The sequence below is a fragment of the Haemaphysalis longicornis genome, unplaced genomic scaffold, assembly GCF_048455015.1.
Source record: "Haemaphysalis longicornis isolate Haplotype H1 unplaced genomic scaffold, Haemaphysalis longicornis Haplotype H1 scaffold_18, whole genome shotgun sequence".
Taxonomy (NCBI): domain Eukaryota; kingdom Metazoa; phylum Arthropoda; class Arachnida; order Ixodida; family Ixodidae; genus Haemaphysalis; species Haemaphysalis longicornis.
This window is the reverse complement of record NW_027526282.1, coordinates 4,086,894-4,109,674: the sequence shown is the minus strand read 5'-3', so window position 1 is coordinate 4,109,674 and position 22,781 is coordinate 4,086,894. Positions and strand designations below refer to the sequence as shown.

General features: G+C 48.6%; 2 protein-coding genes across 2 annotated transcripts in view; one reads left to right on the top strand and one right to left on the bottom strand.

The window, feature by feature from the left end:
- Window positions 1–17,150, bottom strand: part of LOC144166574 (mediator of RNA polymerase II transcription subunit 30-like) — a 53,989-nt gene extending 36,839 nt beyond the window's left edge. The window contains exon 1 of the mRNA XM_077696071.1: window positions 17,010–17,150. Coding sequence (XP_077552197.1) covers window positions 17,010–17,027 — 18 coding nt within the window. The 5' untranslated portion in view covers window positions 17,028–17,150. The remainder of the gene's footprint in view (window positions 1–17,009) is intronic.
- Window positions 17,033–22,781, top strand: part of LOC144166576 (lysozyme C-1-like) — a 28,849-nt gene continuing 23,100 nt past the window's right edge. The window contains exon 1 of the mRNA XM_077696073.1: window positions 17,033–17,225. Within this exon, the coding sequence (XP_077552199.1) occupies window positions 17,033–17,225 (193 nt within the window). The remainder of the gene's footprint in view (window positions 17,226–22,781) is intronic.

Genomic DNA, 22,781 nt, shown 5'->3' with positions numbered 1-22,781 from the left:
TCGCGGGTAGTTTGCAGGTTACCATCAATCCTGTTATATGCGGAGCAGCTCGAATTATGAGTGTTTCGAGGATAAGTCGAGATGCGAAGTTATTGTCATCTGCCATGATAGTAACGTAGTAACTGATAGTAACAGATGCAGTATTTGCAGCGTGCTCCGCCAGCCCATTCCTGGTTTGATTTACTTTGGCAACAACACGTTGGTGATCAATAAGTTTTCTTGAAAATTTTCCCAGGTTGTTTACCACCCAAATGGACTGCCAGTTTCCAACGCGCAATAACCATTGCTAGCTGCGCAACTTGCTTGAAGGCGAACGTCCGCTAAACACAAAATATTACTTCGAAAATACGTGGCTTTTATAGCAAAGCGCTGGGGTTCACTCGTCCACTCGTGATTGAGCCTGCAAATGTATGAAGCTGTTTATCAGTTCAGCTCTCAACAAATTTTATTCTTGCGTCATGCATGGGGAAGCACAGTGCTCTAGAAGCCTTCTGAGCGCTGTATACCGAAGTTTGCCGCACCCGCCGCGGTGGCTCAGTGGTTATGGCGTTGTGCTGCTGAGCAAAATGACGCGGGTTCGTTTCCGCTCGCGGTTGTTGCTTTTCTGATGGAGGCGAAAAGCAAAAACGCCCGTGAGTACGAGATTTCGGCGCTCTTTAAAGATCCCCAGGTGGTCAAAATTTATCCGGAGCCTTCCACTACGGTACGCCTTATCGCCTTTGTAGCGTCGGCGCGTTGAACCCTACAATCAATCAATCAAGTATGCCGTGCGAGTGCAGCGCCGATTTTCTCGTCAGCGGTTTTCTTGGAACCTGAGTCGTGCTCGTACTGCGCTTGGTACGTATATACCAGGTGTATACACCATCTATATACACCTGGTGTGTGTACACCAGGTATATACACACCGAGTGCATCCAGCAGCTGCATTATCCTTGTCCCCACTCCGGAGAAAGAGGATCGGTTGAGCTGGACGATGCGGGGTCGACAAAGGGACCTGCAGGTAATGGACGCGTGTAAATTGAACAGGCACGAGTAATTTGCAGGATCTTACGTTCTTCTCAAACCGGCGGTCGTCTGTCCCAATTGAGAGCACTGCAGGAAAGCCCGTTCAGCGGATTCGTCGTAGGCAACCTTTTCGCGACGTCTGAGGTGGTAAAACCTAAAGCCAGAACTGCAACTCAATATTACTGCGATTTAACTTCTTGGGGATAACAACGCTTTGTCGTTCCAACAGGCTCTAAAACAGCCCCACAACTTCTGATGCATGGAGTTCCCATAGACAGAACGAGCAAACGCTTCGTACGTCTTATTCAGGCGCTCGAAGGAAGCGGCCATAGTGTTCGCTTAGAGTGGCTCCCCTCCCGCGTAGATGGTCGGGGGAACGAAGCCGCTAAGTTGGCTCAAGAAGCGCCTGCACATACTCGAACGTTGAGAGCGATACCAGACCACCGACGCATTCTAAGGCAGGCGATTACCGACCATGCCAGGTCCCTTTGGAGCCCGCGGAACCGACCTTGTGTTACTAAAGGAATGTTAAGAGCAAAGCCATTGTTACGGCTCCGCACCCGGACAAATCCAACACGTGCACCAGCTTGACTTCATAAACTAAATCTGACCTCACCGCCCCTAGTGTTCAACGTGCGGTGGTCTTGGTGACGTAAGACACATTTTCGTGGACTGCCCATCGCATGCGATGGAGCGTTCAGCTTCATTTAAAGAACTTATTGCTGAGCTAGTCGGTTCATACTTGAATAAAAAGAAAACGTGGCGCTAAACAGACGTGGCGCCTGTTTCTATCGTATCGTCTTCGTCCACGTATGTTTAGCGCCGCGTTTTCTTTTTATTTATTCGTTTAAATAACTCCGAAGAAGAGCTGCCCCCGCATTCCTCCTTCGACGACATACTATTCCCGAAAGGATACTGGATCGCTGGAAGAGACGTCTTACGCCTTGCCCTGAACTTGTTGAATGAGACAAGCCTCTGTGGCTTCTGGCGATTGGCCGCGAATAGTTTTACTCGGGCGGAGCAATTGCTGGCACGCCTCGAAAGGCTATAGGCCTCGCATTTCCTAACAACTCTCTCACTCACTCAATATTGTTGCGTTGTCGGCTGCGGCGACAGCGAACAAAAAAAGAAAAACGCACGAAGAAGAAGAAGAAAAAAAAATTGGGCCCATCTCCACACGAGGCGGGACTCGAGTAAATGCGTCGCATAGGGGGTGGGTGTATTGCGTTAACGTTAGTGTTTGGGGGGTGGTGGTGGGGTGGTAGTGAATGTGTTAACTATTATTGCTTATTACTATTAATTATTATTGCGTTAACGTTTAGTATTGCGTTAACGTTTAGTGTTTGGGGAGTTGGTGGTAGTGAATGCGTTGTATCAGCAGCTTCTTGACGTAGTTTGAATGAGTCAAGGATATAAGGCGCGTTCGTAGCGTTTGATTCTGTGTCGGTTGTAAGTGCAGCGTTCGGTGCGCCAGGGCTGCCCCCTCAGCCCCCTATTGTTTTGCATATACATCGAAGCCCTGTGTATGAGTATAATCAGAAATAGTGCCATCGAAGGTTTCCGACTGCATGAGTCGGAAGTTAAACTTTTGGCTTACGCAGACGACGTGGCAGTTTTTTGTATGAACGAAGAAAGCGTTCAGTTGGTAGTTGACACTGTCAAAAAGTTTGGCATGGTGACGGGTAGTTTTGTGAACTGGGCAAAGTGCCTAGGATTTTGGCATGGGGAATATGGTCATCAACACCGCCAACCTTCGCTAATATTAGTTGGGTCACCACTCCAGTGAAGTACTTGGGCGTTGAACTGGAATATTACAGGGATAGTGAACCATACTGGCGTAGCCAGACACAGGCGGTGAGGGAGACGGCCGAGAAATCGAAGGGGGCAAGGTTGTCAATTTTTGCAAGGGCCACGGCATGTAACTTATTCTTTGTAACGAAGATTTGGTATATCATGCAGGTACTGCATTGTTCGCGAATCAACTTCCAAAGGCTTCACCGGGTATTTGCGGTGTTCGTTTGGGGCTCAACATGGGAGAGGTGCAGCAGAACAAACCTGTTTCGGAGAGTCCGAGATGGTGGCTTGGGGCTGGCGCACCTTTATGTGCGACAGCTGGTAAACCGGTTTCTGTTTTGGCGAGATGTTCGTGACCCGTTCTTGCAGAGTGTCATGCAAGTACGGCTGGAGCGTGCTATGCCGGAATATGTAGTATCAACATGGTGCATGCCAGGTGGCGTGTATGGGTATTTTAAGGAAATAGTTATGACGGCCCGTTTTCTATTCGCACGTTTTTCTGGCGAGTACCTGTCCTCTGTGACACGCAAAAAACTGTATAAGGACATTTGCGATGTTGTTTTCCCCGTCCCTGTGTCTAGATATAATTACCGTGCTGGGCCAGGCCAAAATGTGCTAAAGCGCGTCAAAAGAATGGAGGTTCACCCTGGTGTGAAAACCTTTTTCTTCAAATTACACACAGGCACCTTGTCTGTTGGAACCTGGATGCAGGATAGAGGGATAGCTGTGCCATGGGGAACTCAGTGTTCAATTTGTAAACAACCAGAAACGATATAGCACGTTTTTCTGCATTGTTGGGCTGCGGTATTTTTGTGGGATGTCCTCCAGAGGACCCTTCATAAAGATTTCCCGCTGAGCCCACATGGCATACGCTATCTAGCAGTGGAAAACGAGGAGGGGGCGCCCTTGGACCTCGTTATGTTGGTGGCCTTGCATAGCATATGGCGCTCGCGCATGGCCTGGCTCCACGGTGATGTGGACGCCCGCCCTACGCGGCAATGTTTTCGTGAGTCTACATCCCAGTACGTAGAAGTCCAGAAGCGCAAGGTATGCACTCCTGAGTGGCTGTCAAAGATAGAACCCTTGACTACGCTTAGGGAATTTTAGAGAGACATCAGCCTTCATATAGGTTGGTGGCTTGTCGCTCGAGTTGCTCATGTGAATAAGTTTGTTTTAAGTGCGAATGCACTTCTTAAGCGAGCCTGAAGCGTCCGCCGCCGTCCGCATAGCAACAGCTGCGGGTGCGCGCGCTCCTCGTCTTCCTTGGCAACGGGGGGAGATGGGCGCGCGCTGCCTGGCCGCTGACATGGCACATACCCACGTGGGGGATTGGCAAGGAATCTCCTCGTCTTCCTTGGCAACGGGGGGAGATGGGCGCGCGCTGCCTGGTCGCTGACATGGCACATACCCACGTGGGGGATTGGCCAGGAATCGGGCGTGAGAAGGGCTAATGCACCCGCTTAAAGGAGTACTGACACGAAATTTCAAAGCTGAGATCCTCTCTAGCAATCAAGTACAACGACAACACAAATAGGTGTCTGTGAATAAATGCATCTTTCTTTCTTTGTAGTTGTGTGTGTGTGTGTGTGATCTCTCTTTCGCGAACATTACCGAACCGCGCAAATTCAACTCGTGCATTCGCACTTTCACATTCTTCCCCTCGGGGAAATGCGGGGAATTTTTGTGTTTCTGTGTTGTGTCGAAGACCGGCATTAAAGAAAAAAAAAAAAGGTTTTGTGGCGCAGTGGGAAGAGCACCATGTACCTCGCGTTCCGCCCACAGGGTCGTGGGATCGAAACCAGGCGCCGATAACTATTATTTTTTTTATAGTGTAGGGGGAGGGGTGCGGACGGACAACAACGCTGCACCTGTTGTTGAGAGCGAGGAGGGTACGGGGGAGAGACGCGCACCTGCGCCTCGCCGCGACGCGCATGCGCAGTGAGCGTGTGGACGCCGCCGCCGACGGTCGAGGGACATCGTGCGACTAAGAAACGCTCCGCGTTTAAAAAGACACCCCTGAAATCCTGCGGATTCTCTGTGACATTGTAGCAGAAAGAGAGACGGCGAGCATTCGTTACTGTTGTTTGCAAGGTCAAATAAGCTGGCACGTTTTTGCTTTTTTTTCCGCACTTGCAGTTGACCTTTCTGTCTTCAACCGCCAATTACTGTTTATATCCCACTTCTTAGAAAATAAGACAATATTTTTGCATTGCCCAATTTGTCGACGCAGATTCTGCAGAGCGTGGTTTAACATAGAAACAAAAATAACTTATGTGAAATCAGGTGTGAAGTTGCAAGCGTAAATTCTTCGAAAAACTAAAAAAAAAATACAAACGTGGCGTCGTCAGCGGGTGACATTTAACAGTACGCGCCTTCTAAGCTGATCTCAAGTATATAAGGCGCATGATTACTTAAAAGGTCAGAATCAATATGCCAACGGGAACGCGTCACGCTTACTTTGCACTTTTCGCAAGTTTATCGGCCGCAAAAAAAATTGTCACGTTCTAAGTGCGAACACGTCAAAATCTCCTGCGAAGCCAGCTGCCCCCTTTACGACAAATCGCCGTCGTTGAGGGAGCCGAAAGGTTTCTTGAGCCGACGTCCGCCCAGCAACAAGCTTCGCCCGGGAAAGTGCCGATGTACTCGGTTTGTCGAACTGCGCAGCCTATCATATGACGAAATTGCAACATACGACCAGGCAAGCACTGGCCAAAGAAGGCAAAAGTTCTACTTCGCGTTTAAACAGAACTTGCAGGTTAAACGGAGCTTGCAGGTTATGTACGAACGCAAATGGTGTCACAAAGCGAAAATCAATGTGCACAGAAGTTTTATATGGCGGCTAGACGAGCGAAAAGTCCGGTGGTCCCATGTACGCAGAAAACTCCTCCACCGCCTTCACGAGAAAAAGAAACAGGTTGGAAAGGAGTTAGAATGGAAAAGAGATACCCGCCGCGGTGGCTCAGTGCCTAAGGCGTTGTGCTGCTGAGCCCAAGGACGCGGGCTCGATTGCCGGCCGCGGTGGCCGCTTTTCTGATGGAGGCGAAGAGCAAAAACGCCCGTGTCTTCGAGATTTCTGCGCACGTTAGAGATCCCCAGGTGGTCAAAATTAATCCGGAGCCCCCCACTACGGCGCGCCTCATCGCCTGTGCAGCGTCGGTGCGTTAAACCTCATAATCAATTAATGAAGTGAAGGGAGAGAGATTGGCTTGGTTTATAGATGACGTAGCTACACTGTCGCATGTGCCAACATAGGTATACGTGCGGATCGCGCATCGAGGGAGCGAAAAATTAAAGCTGTTCCGCTCAATGTGGAAGCTGTCGGAAGTTCAGAGCAGTGATTCGTCATAACGGGCTGTAGCGCCGTTATCCGCTCACTGCTACCACCCAATGCAATTCAAATTTCCCGCCTTCGCAGTGCTCGCGCGCTCCCTGCCTGGAAACTGGGCCAGCGGGAGTTATGTTCTTTTTGTGCTTGCTTTAATTTCGTATGCTGGAGCTGTTTTGCGTCATTTCGAACGCGCCGTTATTTTCTTGCGCGGCCGCTTATTTCGCTTACTATCGTAAAAACCAACCCAACGAGCATTCCTAACTAAATGAAAGCGGGGCTGTCGGTTATGTACACATATTTTGCCTGAAACATACCTGCAGTTTTCTTTGCGCTAAACAAGGGGGAGATGTATGACAAGCGCCAGCGGTTCACGAGGTTTGAACGGTTATGACTATATTTAAACTCAGTGGTTTTCGAAACCTCAGCGTTACTCCCTGACCCCGGCGCAGAAGGCTCTACTTGGGTCCGTAATCTCGCTGCGCCGCCTGCTTACGGCAGTCGCATTAACCGTTAGCGAGATACGACGACAAGGCGAGCCCATAGAGTGCTCTGCACTTAAATGAGTTTCTCTCGCAGCGAGCTATATACTGCGTGAAGCACAGCGGAGCAACAACTGTGGGAAGGGTCAGCGGCGCGCTCACGGGTGGAGCGGTGATGGCAAACACCGGGCGCCCGTTACTTCGTAATGGGTATGCCACGGGTAAACGCCGGCTACGCGTTACAGCTTCGCTGGTTAACCATCTGTACGGAGCACATTAGCCCACAGTCATTACGCAGAGACATGACGCTCTGGATGTGCGGTGGCAGCGACGGGCACTTCGATTCACTCTACAAGAGGCGTGTATGGGCACAATACGAGAGTACGTTCGAGGCCGAGGACTCAACTGTTACCCTCATCAAAATCGGTATTACTCTTTCATCGACGTACCAGTAGGGGACGGAAAGGAGGCCCGTCGGAATCGCACATCTGCGTCTACGCCAACAACCAGACACCAGTCGTGAATAGTATTAGAATCTTAAGCTTACGATAACAATAGAGCGGTCCCAACAAAGAGACAACCCTTCACTTGGGAAAGAGCGCAGCTCACCATCAGACTCATCTCCAGAATGGAAAACAAGAACAGAGATGTGAAGGAAGGCACGTTCATAAAACTCCGACAACCCTTCGTGATTAGTAAAATCACATACTGCAATATTTTCCAGAAAGTAAGAAAAATCGAGAATATAAAAAAACGGCTTAATTAAAAGTATTCATAAACACGAATCGCATTACCAATCATTTATATATTTATTTGGGAGTGCCCACCAACAGCCCTAGGCCTTCCTTGGGGTGTGCACTGGAAGTACAAAGAGACACACAGAAGAAACAAGCAATGGGTATACTGGTGGCGAAGTGCAATGAATCACGAAGTACAGTGCAGCACCACACACACACGGACACACACAGACATATACATACACGAACACACACGCACATAAACACAAGCAGACAAATTACACGAGTAAAATATGAACATTGAGTTAGGGTACATTAGCATGCACGAAGACAGGGTTCATGAAAAAGTACAAGCATCTGCAAACACTCATGTTCTCAATATTCAAATGGTCGTATCATGCGGAGAATACAACTATTGCGAAATACATATGAAACCCATTGAAATGTATGGACAACCCATACACGCGTATGAACATATGCACACACACATACAAACAAACAAAAACGGGAACTCGGAATCAGTTATACTCAGGGGACATGAAGAGCTTCATTCAGATGCTTGCATTTCTAAGAGGACGTTCGAAAAAAAATTACGCCCACCTCACCTCGCGGGAACACTGGTGTGATGCGACGCTGGGGGGTTCAAGCGCAAAGGGAGAGCAACCGTCGACCGAAAGGCCACCGGAGAGCGGCACACCGGTTATATGCGCGGCGCGCCAGAAGGAGAGGAGACCGCGGAGAGAGAGAGTGCCGCGGCTATGACGCAACACAATCCAACACAATCCACTTTAATCCAATCCAATCCAAATCCAATCAAATCCAAGCCAATCCAATCCAATCCAATCCAATGCAATCCAATGCCCCTCGCGAGAGAGTGTTCGCTATCGGAGAGGAGAGGGGGAGTGTGGCTGCGGACAACAACGGACGCACGCGGACAACAACGGACGCACGCAGGAAGGACAGGGCCGCCGACAAGAGATGCTCTGAGCGTCGCATCTAAAACGCCTAAGGATACACAAAAATCATTATTATGCACGCGTTGTACACGGAAGACTGGAGACAGCATCTCTGTGGTCGTTACATCAAAGCACGTGTGGGGACGGATTGCTTGCATTGGTGCCCTTAGCTGAACAGACCTCACTAGTTTCGGGCTGTCGAATTTGCAGTGGATGAGAAGTCCTTTGCTGCACGAGAGATTTCACCCAGAATCCGAAGGGATGTACGTGCTAGGTAGTTGACATGAGGTGTGAACCGAAGTTTAGAATCCATTAAAACACCCAAATCGCGTGCTACGCTTGCTCTTTTTTATCGTCTGAGAGTCGAGGTGGGGCAAAAAGGTTAAAGGGGAATTCCTTCTAGTGTATGTAATAGCAACGGTCTTCAGAGGATTCAGGTCTAGGTAGATAGTTTTGCACCAGAGGGAAATCGCGTGTACGTCGTTTGGAAGCTGGGCGCAATCTGCCTTTGATGCTACTGCACGGTAAGGTTTCATATCGTCTGCAAACTGCTGGAGAGGTGAATGTTTTATAACGAGCTGATCATTCACAAGTAAATTAAACAGTGAAGGGCCAAGAATGGAGCCCTGGGGAACTCCGGATGGCACAGCGAAGCTGCGAGACTTGGCGCCAGCGTACTGTAGAAAGTTTGTTCTTTGTTTGAGGTAGGTAGAGAACCACTCTCAAAAAGCAGGAGGCAGACCATACGCAGACAGCTTGCGAAGGAGGAAATCATGGTTCACGCGGTCGAATGCCTTACTGCAGTCGAAATAGATGGCGTCCATTAGATGACGCGAAAGTACGCATTTGCTGGAGTCACTCAGAAAGCAGGCAAGGTTCGACTCGACAGACCGGGCAGACATAAACCCGGGCTGATTACTGTGAATCAAGGGGTGGAGTTTGGACAAGAGGTAACAGTGCACTACTTTTTCGAAGACTTTTGATGAAGAAGAAAGGAGAAAAATATGGCGATAGTTCCCAGGCACCGACGCGTTTCCGGACTTGCGGAGAGGAAAAACAACGCCAGGATTCCAATCTGTCGGGAAGTAACGCTCTACAAGGGAAAGACAAAGATGTGGCAGAGCAACGGAGAGAGGACGTCAGAGCAGCCTTTTACAATGAAGCATGGGATATTATTGTGACCGGAGGATTCCTCGAACACAGACGCGGATAGCAGCCGTGGCATCCTCAACAGTTATTTTGGGCGTCTGTATGACATCATCTAGCGGCGCAAATACAAGTGGGCAGCCGCTGTCGCGTGACGAGAAATACGCAGACGAGAAGTGTTTTGTGAATATTTCGCGCATTCGGGCTGCATCGGAGACGATATTGTCGCCATCCTACAGAGTAATCCGCTCAGGGGCCTTTCTTGTGCGCATTTTTGCGTTCCCCCAGAAGTCACCCGGGGAACGGGTAAGCGTGCGTAAAGTCCGAAAGATGTTTTCTGTCGCGAGCGAGGAGTGCTTTCACAAGTGAACGTTATTCTTTGAAGGCCATGCAGACGGACGTATCATTAGTAGCTTTCATTAGCTTGTGGAGCCGACGCTTTCGGCACAACGCACTGCGGAGTTTGATAAACCAGAACGGAAATTGGCGAGGGCGCTTCGACTTTTTCGGTATGTGCTCATCCATTTTTTTGGGGCAATTTTTGTGAGCTGCTGCAGCGCTGCGTTTGTATTAAGCGAACGTAGACTGGCTCCTATTTCGTTTCGTTGAGTGTTCTGAATAGCGCGTTAGAATCGCCATGGGGATGATGATGATGAATAAACTTTATTGGAGACCAGGTGCTGATGTTAGGGCAACCGCCCGGTGGGAGGCTTTCTTAGTCCGGGATGTCTTGGGCTATGCTGGCCATCCGTGCCCTCTCCACCAATCGTCGCTGGTGTGGAAGATCGGGGCTGTTCAGCAGCTCCACCCACTGCTCATAGGTACGGTTGGGGTTAGGGGTGAGGGAAGGGGATTGCTGGCACTCCCATACAATGTGGTACAGGGTGCCTGGTTAAATAAAAAAATGGGGTCTTTATGCGCCGGTCATCAGCAACCGGTAGTAATACTGTGACGGTGGAAGGTTCATGCCAGAGGTCGACCGGAACAAGGGCCTCTCGAGGCTGTTTAATAAGCGTACATACGAAGTTGGAGAAAGCGATGTCTAGGACGTTTCTTGCGGGGTTAGGAGGTATGCCGATCCGGCGAATGAGAAGTTAAACGAGTGAGCTCGTTTGGAAGAGTTGCCAACATTTTCCCCTGGATTCCACCACTCGCCGGGTGCATTGAAAGCTCCGAATCAGAGCATGTTAATTAATTGTACCTGCCAGGGTCTACAGTTTCTGAGAGGGGCTGAAAAACGGACGCGAATGCAGGGATGTGTAAGTTGTATAAAGATAATGAATGCTGGTGAGCAAGTTTGTTTCCACGTTTAGCCTTCGCTTCGACCCAAACGCATTCATTCCCTACTTTCTTGGTCAGGGCAGCGAAACGCAGCCATGGACGCCAGCAGCGCGATTAAAGCTCCTCCACCGTACTTGTGGCCGGTGTGTTCGTAACCTCTGTCGTGGCGGAAGACAGCGTACTCGTCGGCAAAGTAATCTGCGGAAAAAATTTGGTCTTGCAATCATGTCTCGGTAATGCACGTCATGATCTAGAAGAACATTATCATACTTGAAAATTATCAATGCAACATTATCAATAAACGTTATCATATAAAAAAACTGTTGCGCTTTTGTACGTAGGCCTCGTGTGTTCTGGTAGTCAAAATCGCAGCTAACAAGCGTTTCGTCGCTTTAGGCACCCGTAATCGATATAAGAACTAATCAAAGCACAACATACAGCGTAATTGCACGTGCTTGTTTAAAAGCAAATGGGTAGACACATTCTTCAATCTCTTGGAACCAGAAGCAGAATATGGAAATGGAAAAACAGTGCTAAAACGGGACAAAGAACGTGACAAGACTGGGCGCGGTCCAGCTTGTCCCCAGAACGTGACAAGACTGGGCGCTGTCCAGGAGCGCCCAGTCTTGTCACGTTCTTTGTCCCGTTTTAGCGCTGTTTTTTCATATTCAGTTATGTACCAACAATCCCGCACCAACACACTTTTTCAGAAGCAGAAATTCCTTTCAACTCGAAGTGGACGTCCCACATAAATCGCGAAAGTGCATTTGCATCCCGAAACTACCGAATGACATGCACCCGGAGCTAAACGTGGAAAGGAGACAAAGCAGAACACGAGCACTACACAAGCGTTTCGATAACCGTGATGGGCCACGGGAAAATCTCTATACTTGGACTCTGCCGGCTACTGCGATGTATAGACTCTCGTCTCAGCACCATGACAATTTCAGTCATCGACAACGACAGAATCACAGTTACGCTAGCATGCAAGATAGCCGGAGACGCCTATCAGGGCAAGGCTGTTGCAAGAAATTTTACCCGAGCGGACGCCATTGTCAGCGACTCAAAGGCGCTTCGCGAAAGGCCTCGCTGCGACACATGACCGCGTCCAAAGGAAGATCCTTCTCGTATGAACTGCGGCCCACTCCGGTCACTGGGGAATAAACGGGCTCACTGATATGATGGAGACCTCGCCAACCGAGCTGTATTACCGATGACAGCACCATTAAAGCACCTCCACATACTGCTCTCTTTCGCCGCCGTGGTGGCCGTGGTCGTGATGGAAGGCCTTTAACCACCACTACCACTACCATCCCCATGCTAGACTTGCTAGACATGCCCCATGCTAGACAGTTCATTGTGTAGTGGTCAATGTGACCAGGCTACTGCGCGAGGAGCATGCTCAAAGGGGATAAGTCAAGGCCGATCTTGTGGTGTACGCGCTAAAGCTGTTCTTACTCGGTGGAGCAGACAGGCTTCGGCTCTTTTCAGGCCCTCTGTGACGGGAGGGTGATGAGCTGGATGCCGTAGCTACTTGAAGAGCTCGCTAGCGGTCTGTTTCTGCAGCCGTCGGAAGTCGCACCACGCTCTTACCATGCTGGTAGATAATGAGCTGTTTACTCGATCCCTCTCTCTCCCTCGCTTGTACGTCAGCATGTTCGTTTCCCTCTACAACGACGTGCGACAGGATCCAGTGGAAGTTTACCGTGAAATCTGATTGCGTGAGACGCTTGAGTAGAAGCAAGGATCGCTGACATGGCTTTTCCACTGGTACACCCCGCTGCTACAGCTGAAGGGCTTGATTTGAATTACTGAATATTGCGTCTTCTTGCATTTCAGAAAAGGACAGTTTGCGCAACGTAGATTCAACGGCAACCGCACTTTCTGAAGACTAAACCACAGGATTCATTCACCCTGGCAGCCCACGAAATACTCAAGCTGGGTATGAAAAGAGCCGCTGCGCACACCCCTCCATAATGAATTCTCAGTCAGCGTGTAGGAGCTCTACTGTATCGGCACAGGCTCACACTTCCCTCTGTATAATGTCTTTGCCCATGGGACTGCTCGAGGTCTACCAGCCGAGCGCCGCGAAATAGTTGGCTAGAGACGACAATCTCCTCAAAAACATTCCAGAGGGTGACGAAATACTACAGGCTAGCCCGGCTTACGCTCCCCCCTGGACACCCTTCTATCAGCAAGTAAGAGGAGCGCTACTGGTGTCTACTGCAAAACGAACACGTCTCCCTACCCGACCAAGCTGCACTTCAGCTGGCCTATGCAGTACGAATCGCAGTGCCGATTCTGCAAAGCGCCCTGCACCCTGCATCACATGATGTGGAAGTGCCAGCTGAACCCCTCACATTCCGCGATTTCCAACTCCTCGGTTGAGCAGTGGGAGGGAGAACTGGCCAGCTCGAGCGTCGAAGATCATCTTCGGCTGATCCACCGGGCTGAGGCGGCTGGACGCTCCAACGGGGTCCTGGATTGAGGAAACCGACCACTTGGCTTCTTTCCTTTAATAAAGTTTATTCTTTCTCTCTCCTCTCTCTCATCTTTTGCGTAAACAGAGCCATCGGTGTCCATGTGCAAGCAGTCGCAGTATTCTCGTTCCACTTGCTTCAGCACCAGTCATCTTATCTTGGTATACAATGGTATACAAGACCACAGGTATGCAACGGTATACAACCAGCCACAGGTATACACCACTTCGAGCGGATCAGAGTTCACCACGGATAGGGTGCACGTGTTCTACTTACGTGCCGTCACGTCCACCTGTCACGCAGTAGGATAATCCTTGTTCCAGCTGGCTAAGTTAGCGCTGTGGCAACCAACTCTGAAACTGCTCTGCAGACCGGGGTTTAACTCCCGTACAAACTCGAATGCGTTTTTGTGGGCTCTTTACAACGGCGGCCACTGTCTGCAGCAGGACGACAACAGCAGCAGCAGTTTTTGCACAAGCGGCTGTATTGGTTTATTGTGGGGCTCCAAAGTAAAAGGAAGGGTTTTTGATGAAATACTGCACGCACTAAAGGAAGGCGTACTATTATGAGCAATATGAAAGGGGACACAGGAACGCGTGGCAAACAGCCTCGAAACAGACTCGGAGTGATACGTGGATGGCACTGTGAAAAACAAAGGGGGAAAGGAGGGCGCTCTTCCAATAACTGTTGGCACTCCCACCACGCTGGAATTTCTACAAAGCAGCAGCTTACGTCATTTCGCCGATAATATGGTATCGTCCGAAAGCCGATAAGACGCACGGCGGGATGGGGAACAGCTGTTAGAACAGCATCCCCCTTTCCACATTGTTTCCGGCGACGGCCCCTGCGTATCACTGATAGCTGGGTCTGAGGGTGTTTTCTACGGGTTCCTGTGTTCCCTTTCATATTGCTCATATTAATACATATTCCTTGTAGTAAATCGAAAATGTCCGTTCCAGGCGTACTTTCGTGACCTAACAGAGCCTTGGATTTTTGAAAACCTGCGTTCAGATATGCTTGCTGTTTGAGGTCGTGCTCTTTAAGGTCGGTGCAGTACAGACGCTGCATCGACAGGAAGTAACGTCTAAAGCCCCCCCATCACGTCCACGGCAGCGGTACAGAGAACTGAGGAGGGGCTTAGTAAGGGATGTTCCTCGGCTCTAAAGCCAAAAGAGCCTGAAAGGCTATATTCAAACGGAGCTTTCTATGTCTCACGGATGGCGTATGTCGTGGCGAAAACGCATTGCAGGAAAGCAAACTTTCTCTGTCGATGACGACGATGATGATAGCTGGAGGGGAAAAATTACACCATCTTCCCGTAGGGGAACCCTGAGTAGTATGCGAAGGAGCCATGGGGTCGACTGAAGTTCCCATTAGTTTTCAGTTCGTCGTTCCCGTTGACGTTCAGCTTCGCGTGCCTTCGCTGTAACAGTAGCTTCTTGACGTAGTTTGAATGAGTGAAGGACATAAGGCGCGTTCGTAGCACATGCTCCCGTCTCGGTTTGTAGCGTAGTGGGAAGAGCGCCACGTACCTCCCTTTGTGGCCAAAGAGTCGTGGGATCGAAACCGGACACCGCGTATTTCTTTTTATAGTGGACTGCGCTTACGTCAGCCCGAACGCTGAGGGGGCTGAAGAGACGCGCATGCGCAGTAGAGTGCGGACGGCGGACAAGGGAGGGAGGGACACAGCCCCGAGCATGAGATGCTCCGCATCTAAAAACGCTTACCGTGGTCGGAATCGAACCTCGGTCCGTCGGGTTGTGAAGCCGACGTCTGTCCTATTGCGCCATTACGAAATGGCCGAAACAGTTTGGATTTGGAGAGGGGTGCATGGACGTGCAAAAGTAGACAGAAATATCATGAGCCCTTCCGTCTAACGACAGCGATAGTTGAACGCGAAGCTTTATTCGTGCGAAATCAAATGGCGGAGGGACAAAGTCAAAGCCACCGCGACCGGAAGTCCAAACTGCGCGCGAGTCAAAGTCAAAGCTCAACGAGTCAACCTCCGAATTATCTGCGAGTAAAAGTCCAAACGCGGACGAAAATTAAGGAATCCCTCATGAGGAAGCTCCGCGTTCAACCATGTTCGTCGTTAGACGGAGGGGCGTATGATTTCATACTTTCCGTTACCTACGTCGTTTTGTGTATCAAATGACGTTTTTCTAGGTTCATCAGCAGATCCGACGAAAGGCTCCCATCTTGTATTGCATTTCTGTTGCACGCTAATCAGGAGCATACATGGTCGACGCGGTCGAGAATCGAACGTCACTCGCGAGGCCACACAGGAACGATTGATTGATTGGGGGGGTTTAACGCGCCGACGCAACGTAGGCGATGAGGCGCGCCGTAGTGGAGGACTCCGGATTTATTTTGATCACCTGGGGATCTTTAACGTGCGCCGAAATCTCGTACACACGGGCGTTTTTGCTTTTCGCCTCCATCAGAAAAGCGGCCGCCGCGGCCGGGAATCGAACCCGCGACCTCGTGCTCAGCAGCGCAACGCCTTAGCCACTGAGCCACCGCGGCGGGTCCACACAGGAACGAAGGGACCACCTTGACTCTTTTATTTATCAATTTTGGGCTGCACAGAAATAGTCCAGAGCAGTTCCCATAGAAATTCGGTTGGCAAAACAGTTCTGGATTGCCCGCGAACTTCTTCGAACTGCCCAGGTTACGCAACTAAAAGAGACCAAGACCGATGGCCTATGAGTCACTGCGCTGCCTTGCCTGGTAAACAGCAGATGGAAATTGTGCACCGGGGGCGAATCGCTTCCATGCGCGTGTGCTTCAAGTAGATCTGAAGGTTTGAAAAATTCATGATGCAACTTTCGTCGCCCACTAAAGATAAATTGGGGATGTAACTGTAGTCGGCGAAAGTTGCCCGTAATGCGGCAAATTGAGTGTCGACACAAGTGCGCAGCAGTATGTGCTTTTTCAGTTTCGAGCCAACGAAGACCTGCTTAACTTGCTCGAATGCTAATTTCCTCACATGCTCTCGCGGCGCAAATACTTATGCGCCTGAGAGCAAACTTGTCAGGCTCCCTGCCGAGGAAAAGTGTTAGCGAGCCGATGTCCTGCATATGTTAACCTTTAATTGAGACATACCATGTGCACGGGAAAACGACAGCGTGCTTAAAACCACCCAGGCACACTTTAGTACGAATCAACAGTTTTTTTTATCTTCGCCTTTCTTTGCCCCTTAATTATCTTTCGAGATGGGATGGTGGATGCGCTTGCTCTAATACGCTGTCACAAATGCTAACGGTTGGGGCGCATCAAAAGCGCTTCTGTCAATTTCATTTGCCATTCTGACAGCCATTTTTATTGCTTTTTGTTTGCTTTCCCGAAGTACGCCTTGCATGCCACCGCTGCTCATGGCCCCGTTTTCGACCCTTTATTGTCTCTTTCGTTATTTCTGCCTGTTTGGCGTAGACGCTTGTTTGCTCAGCCGGTCCACCCTTCCTGCGCTCCCGATCACTGCGCGGCCAGCGCGATCACGTGACACATCGGCCGCAGACTTAGCGAGCACTCGTAGTTCCCCGCTGCTTCGTTCGGTACCGACCTGTTATGCTTCGGACACGGCCGTGATTAATTTGCTTTTCTATCAGTACTTTTCTGTGTCGCCAATCTGCTCCTTAGCACCCGACACTGGATGCGGAGCGCGTAAAAAGATAGCTGGTGGTGTTATAATGGTAGCAGACGACGATCGTTGGTTGTGAGCTGGACCCACAAATCTTATGCCGAACTTTTTTCCCCGTGTGTAGCGGCTGTCAGGTCCCAATAGGTAGAAGGACTTTACTTACATGTCCTCGGCGCCGCATCGAAAATGTCAGGTTCGCGCAACTGGAAGAACAGGGAACAGCCGACGTTTTCCTGCGCTGCCCTCGGTGTCGTCTGCGTCACTTGTCTGCTGCTGCTACTTCTCGCCGTCAACGGTGCCCGTTGCAGGAGGGTCCACCGATGTTTTCTGGCGCGAAAGCTACGCGAAGCCGGCTTCGACCGCTACCATATCTTACACTGTGAGTACACGCAACTGGAAGCGCTGCTCTAGCAGAATCGAGGCCGCCGCCGGCGCGAGTTCGGCTGCTGTGACAGCCATCTTGATGTCAGCGGCGGCGGAGACTGCATTGTTTGCAAGCAGTCTGCGCGCACGTCGCCGCTTCAACCGCGCTCAATTTTCCTTGGGAGCTGATTTTTTTTTTCTTCCAAGTTTTCTTTTTCCCTTTTGCGTCGCCGCGTGTGCCGTTACAATGCTTTCCATCCCTCCCCAGCTTTTTCATAAATCATTACGATCTGGCTCTTGACGGCGTGACACATGGCTGGATGTGACATTTCGCAAACCCGCGCCTGCAGTGTGTTCATGGCATATAAGAGCATCCCCCCTTGGCTGTTGCTGCGACAACCCATCAACTACAGAGTTGCTCGATTCCCTCAAAGTCGGCCTTTTGTGCCTATGCCTGCTGAGCTAACTAAATGACATCCGGTGTTGACGAAGTTGCGAGCAGCTGTAGTTAGACGCAAGCAGTGACAGCCACCAGCAACGAACGCGTCTGCGGTTTTTGCCACGCAACTGTCATATATGTATGTGTGTATATATGTATATGCATACACCAACAAGAAAAAACCATCAGTCAGGAACGCCAAGGAAGGCACAGGGGAAGTAGTTTATCATTTGAAATAGATTTATTTTCGAGGTCTGTCTGAAAGAAGGAAAGTAGAGAAAAACATGCCTCTCGGGTGGGACCCGGACCCAAAACCTTCATATGCTCGCCAAATGCCATACCAACTGGTTTACCTGGGAGCATAAGGAAGCATGTCTTCGTCCACTTTCTTTCAAAGAATTCAAAAATAAATCACTCTCTGTACATACATACATACGAATTTACGCACATAAATACATACATACGTACGTACATACATACATACGTACATACATGCATACGTACATAATACGAACATTCCTACTTACATGCACACGTACGTACATACATACATACGTACATACATGCATACGTACATAATACGAAGATTCCCACTTACATGCACACGTACGTACATACATACATACGTACATACATACATACGTACATAATACGAACATTCCTACTTACATGCACACGTACGTACATACATACATACGTACATACATGCATACGTACATAATACGAAGATTCCTACTTACATGCACACGTACGTACATACATACATACGTACATACATACATACGTACATAATACGAACATTCCTACTTACATGCACACGTACGTACATACATACATACGTACATACATGCATACGTACATAATACGAAGATTCCTACTTACATGCACACGTACGTACATACATACATACGTACATACATACATACGTACATAATACGAACATTCCTACTTACATGCACACGTACGTACATACATACATATGTACATACACACGCACGTACATGCATACATGCATACATACGTTGATACATGCATGGAAACGTACGAACATACGTACCTACATACATACGTACATTCATACGTGCATACATACATACATACATACGTACATACATACATACGTACGCACATGCATACATACGCAGATACATGCATGGATACGTACGAATATACGTACATACATGCATGCATACATACATATACATACATACATACATACATACATACATACATACATACATACATACATACGTACGTACGTACGTACATACACATAGTGATTGATTGATTGTAGGGTTTAATGCGCCGCCACAACGCAGGCGATGAGGCGCGCCGTAGTGGAGAACTACGGATTAATTTGGACCACCTAGGGATCTTGAACGTGCGCCGAAATCTCGTACACACGGGCGTTTTTGCTTTCCGCCTCCAACAGAAAAGCGGCCGCCGCGGCTGGGAAACGAACCTATGACCTCGTGATCAGCAGCACAATGCCTTAGCCACTGAGCCACCGCGGTGGGTCACATACATACATACATACATACATACATACATACATACATACATACATACATACATACATACATACATGCATACGTACATAATACGAACATTCCTACTTACATACACACGTACGTACATACATACATATGTACATACACACGCACGTACATGCATACATGCATACATACGCAGATACATGCATGGATACGTACGAACATACGTACCTACACACATACGTACATTCATACGTGCATACATACATACATACGTGCATACATACATAATACATAAATACGTACGCGCATGCATACATACATACAGACATGCATACATAGATACATATACATACATACATACATACATACATACATACATACATACGTACGTACGTACGTACGTACGTACATACACATATTGATTGATTGATTGTAGGGTTTAATGCGCCGCCACAACGCAGGCGATGAGGCGCGCCGTAGTGGAGAGCTACGGATTAATTTGGACCACCTAGGGATCTTGAACGTGCGCCGAAATCTCGTACACACGGGCGTTTTTGCTTTCCGCCTCCAACAGAAAAGCGGCCGCCGCGGCTGGGAAACGAACCCATGACCTCGTGATCAGCAGCACAACTCCTTAGCCACTGAGCCACCGCGGTGGGTCACATACATACATACATACATACATACATACATACATACATACATACATACATACATACATATGCAGTGCATGTGTGCGCGCGTACGTGTGGGAAATGCTGGAGTTAGGGCCGTAGACCACCACAGGATTAGTCTAGCCATATTTCTGTGCGCCTCTGGGAGGCTTTCTGCAGTCTTCGGGTATATAATCGAATCAATAAACGGCACGAGGTCGCGGGTTCGATTCCCGGCCGCGGCGGCCGCTTTTCTGATGGAGGCGAAAAGCAAAAAAACGCCCGTGTGTACGAGATTTCGGCGCACGATAAAGATCCCCAGGTGGTCAAAATTAATCCGGAGCCCTCCACTACGGCGCGCCTCATCGCCTGCGTTGCGTCGGCGCGCACTACGGCGCGCCTAACCCCACAATCAATCAATCAATCAATCAATCAATCAATCAATCAATCAATCAATCAATCAATCAATCAATCAATCAATCAATCAATCAATCAATCAATCAATCAATCAATCAATCAATCAATCAATCAATCAATCAATCGAATCAATAAGCGGCCAAAACCCACTGTTACGGAATCCTGATGTATGAGCAGCCGAGGGACGTCTTTGTAATCGTGCTAGACAGATGCAGCTCAACACGGATGTTTTTGTGTCCCGACGTAGACGGCTGGCTTTGTTCCTTCCCTTTGTTATCACGTAGATTTTCGACATGTTATGACGGTTGAAAAAGCGGACAGCCTGAGCGAATGAACAAATAAGCAGTCTATATGGGAACAATGACGTGAATAAAGAAACGCAAAAGGAATGTTCGGTTTCGAACGTGATGACAAAGACTTCGCTGACGTCGGACCAGTCTGTCTAGCGTCTACAAAATAAGTATTCACTATAGAAGGGAATCAGCTGTGCGAGTTGGTAACAGTCGTTGTTGTTAAGCAGCGGGAAAACCCACGAAGTCCCGAATAATAGCCGGAAAACGAGCGCTTCCATTGAGCGCCATTAAATAAAGCTTCGAGACGTTAACCTGCAGCTGAGCGACATTTATGAGTCTCTCCTGTAACATCCCGTTTGCGTGCATGTGGGTGAAGGAAACAGCATTGGCGAGAGAATCGGATAAAGCTAAAAAAAATTAAAGGCGTTGCACTCAATATGAAAGCTGTCGGAAGTGCACAGCAGTGATTCGCCATAATGGCCGCAGCGCCGTTATCCGCTCACTGCTGCCACCCAATGCATTTGAAATTTCCTGCCTTAGCAATGCTCGCGCGTCCCCTGCCTGAAACTGCGCCAGCGGTTGTCTGTTCTTTTTATGCTTGCTTTAATTTCGTATGCTGGAGCTGTTTTGTTTCATTTCGAACGCGTAATTTTTTTCTTGCGTGGCTGTAGCCTTTCTGCGTCATTTCGAACGCGCCATTTTTTTCTTGCGCGACCACTTTTTTCACTTACTATTGCAAAAACCTTGGTAAAAACCAACCGAAGGAGCGTTCCTAACTAAATGAACGTGGGGGCTGGCGGTTATATATGCAGATCTGGCTTGAAATGTACCGGAAGTTTTCTTTGCGCTAAACAACGGGGATATGTATGACAAGCGCCAGTGGTTCCTGAGGTTCGAATGGTTGACTATTTAAACCGCGTGGTTTTTCGAAGCCTCAGCGTGACCCCCTGACCAACGTTTATAGATAAACGTTGCCCCTGACGCCGGTGCAGAAGGATCTGCCGCCTGATTCAGGCAGTCGCATCGACCGTTAGCGACCTAAGACGGCAAGGCCAGCCCATAAAGTGTTCTGCGCTTAAAAGGACGTATGCAAGTTCAAGGTAATACAAACCTATGCACCAACGCTAACTACAAGGACGTAGAATCTGCAATAAAGAAGGCAAACACTCAGTACATGGTAATGATGCGAGACTAACCCAAAAGTAGGAGAGAAATAAGGAGAACGGGCAGCGGGGTAGTCTGACATAGGCAGTTAAAATCGCCGTTGTGACGTACTGGTTGAGAATAGGCTAAGGATGACGAATACGGTTTTCTGCAGGGGGAGGAACAGGAAATTGACACGGAATACTCCGAACAGTAAAACGAAATATGAAATCGACCTTATTCTAACTGCCAATCCAGGTAATCTTGAGGGACTAGGCAAGGTATAAGAAGCAGTGATGACATGGCTGCGAAGAGCAGGGTTAGGCTATGTCCTGATGGGGATATAAAATCATTTTCCGAAAAATTAAAAATATTTTTTTTCACTAATTTCAATGTCTGGTAGCGATAAAGTTGTGCTTGTACTAAATTCAGGGGTGTTTCAAGGTTGTAGCCAGTGAGAACAGACTGAAAGGAATTGTCGAAAGCGCCTGAAATTTCTGTTTTGTTGTTCATGGGAAACGAAGCTGACGTCGCATCACGGGGCAATACTGATGACCAAACTTCCGGGTTACTAGACAATAAGCTTAGGAGTTGTTCGGGAAGAAGTTTTTTGCGAGGCTATTTTGTGGCGAAGTTCCTTTTTTACCTGAATTAATAGGTTCATACCATCAAGAGTATTAGTTGACCATCCATGTATCTTCCTACGAACATGGCGTGAAGGATGCAAAGGCTCTCCCTTGTTATTTCAATATGTGCAAAGTGTAGATTACAGGTTTTCACCGAATTTTCAAAGAATCTAATCAAAGCGCTAAAGTTGTTGCAAGTGGTGACTGCTAAACATGATTCGGTATTATCGGATAAGCAGTCGAAAATAGAAACGCCATCTGCGCGGTTAAAATAATGGAAAGAGGCGACAACAAATCGCGGTTTAGCAACTGAGCACCATGACAGCATTGCCTTGTGATTTGATATATTGTTGATAACTTCACATTTACATACTTTATGAACGAAATTTGAGATCCTTAAAATGTACGAGCGTGTTATGTCCTTCACTCAAACTCTCTCTCGAGTACGAGAGGCCCGTTTACTACCTCTTGAAGTTACTACTGTCACTTTTCTTTGCACGGATCG